The following is a 1,647-nucleotide window of genomic DNA, read 5'->3' on the forward strand; positions in this document are numbered from 1 at the left end:
TATATCATATTACCATACTTTTCTGTATCCTGTCAATATGATGGTAAGTGAACCATTTCCACTGTGCATCACTTCACAGTGAAGTTATTTGATTTTTAATTTTTGCTAAAAAAGACATATAAACTGACTCTTGAACAACAAAAAGATTGGAAAAAAATAGAGAGAGAATATCAAGACTATCAACAAAATCCAAAAACCTCCTCATTCAGTCATATCAAAGAACTGTTTCGACAATAGTTATACAACCACTTTGAGTAAATGAATAAAAATCAACCACACTAAATGCATAATTTCTATGATAAAAGCAAAATTCTTCAAATAACAAAAAATAAGAAGGATATTATTACTCCCTTCAACATGCCACTTGACCTCTTCCATAATTATACACTTGTCGTAATTTGAATGTCCTTTTCTTGATAAGGGAAAAAGATTTATTAACACTTTGCAACCATATTTTGGGGGAAATGATGTACTGTGATATATATGCCATGTGTATGCCAGACTGTGAGACTGAAGAAATAGCGAGTGAGAATGAGAGAGAGAAAAAGAGAGAGATAGACAGAGAAAAGAGAGAGAAAAGAGAGAGATAGCGAGAGAGGGAGAGAGAAAGAGAGAGACAGAGATAGAGGGAGCCTAAAACAGAGGATGGACAATTGAGGACACAGAACTTTGGTTGACAAATCAGAGCAGAAATCTCCTACTCACGTGCTCATATGACCTTGTGCAATTGAGAGTGCGGTAAAACTCTTTCTAAACTAAACTAAGAAATCCACTATCAAGAAACTCTTTCAAACTAGAAAGAACCCAAAAAAAAAATTTTTATGCAAGATATTGCCAGTTTAAAAACAAGAATCAGTTTAACAGGAAAATATTGACATTCTCCATGAGCGCACAGTTAGTGACAAGGTAGAAACACTTGAATCCCTACGTCCCGAACCCCAAGAAAACTTCCCTTCAAAATCTCCACAACATCTAAAATGATTTATAAAAATTAAAGGCAGAAAAGAAGAATGAATGAAACGTAACACATATATGCATGCATGTACAAATCAAGTTCTTACCTAGTTGGGGAGCATTTTCACGATGAATCTGACGCGGGCCAACCCAGCTGGCGGCAATATCCCATGGAGACTCGTGGATCTTGTAGGAGTGTAAGGGCGTGAATCGATCCACCATGGACTTGATGACCTAAAATAAAGGGGAAAAAAAAACCCAGTGAACTAAATATGTCACATAAAGTCTGGCAGGTAGTGTCAGATGGGGCAGTTTTTGTTGGGATTTTGGGGGGGGGGGATGGATGGTATATATATATGTGTTTTACGGTGCTCGCAACTGCATTATAAAGATCATGACGTGAGCACGCGGGACACATTAAAAGCATTTTCAGTGTGGTAAAAAATTTCGAATTTTGCCTGGGTAGCTGCAGAAGCCTAATCTTATCGATTTTAGGACCACCAAGGGATCTTTAACATGCATATATAACTAGCACACGAGGCCTCCAAGATTTTTCGCCCTTATTTGAGAAGGCTAAGTGTTAGATCTCACCTGCCCTAAGATCAGGGGGGTGGCTGAAAGACAGCAGCAGTAACAAGGAGCCAAGGAGTAACAAATGCTGCAGAAAAAGTCAGGAGCCCAGAGCAGGGAGCA

General features: G+C 38.3%; 1 protein-coding gene across 1 annotated transcript in view; it reads right to left on the reverse strand.

Moving 5' to 3' along the window:
• Positions 1–1,061: 1,061 nt before the first annotated feature.
• Positions 1,062–1,647, reverse strand: part of LOC101858688 (extracellular serine/threonine protein kinase CeFam20) — a gene marked incomplete at its 3' end in the record, with an annotated part of 2,598 nt that continues 2,012 nt past the window's right edge. The window contains 1 exon segment of the mRNA XM_005113291.3: positions 1,062–1,188. Coding sequence (XP_005113348.2) covers positions 1,062–1,188 — 127 coding nt within the window.

Source organism: Aplysia californica, unplaced genomic scaffold (assembly GCF_000002075.1).
Source record: "Aplysia californica isolate F4 #8 unplaced genomic scaffold, AplCal3.0 scaffold01850, whole genome shotgun sequence".
In the NCBI taxonomy this organism is placed as follows: domain Eukaryota; kingdom Metazoa; phylum Mollusca; class Gastropoda; order Aplysiida; family Aplysiidae; genus Aplysia; species Aplysia californica.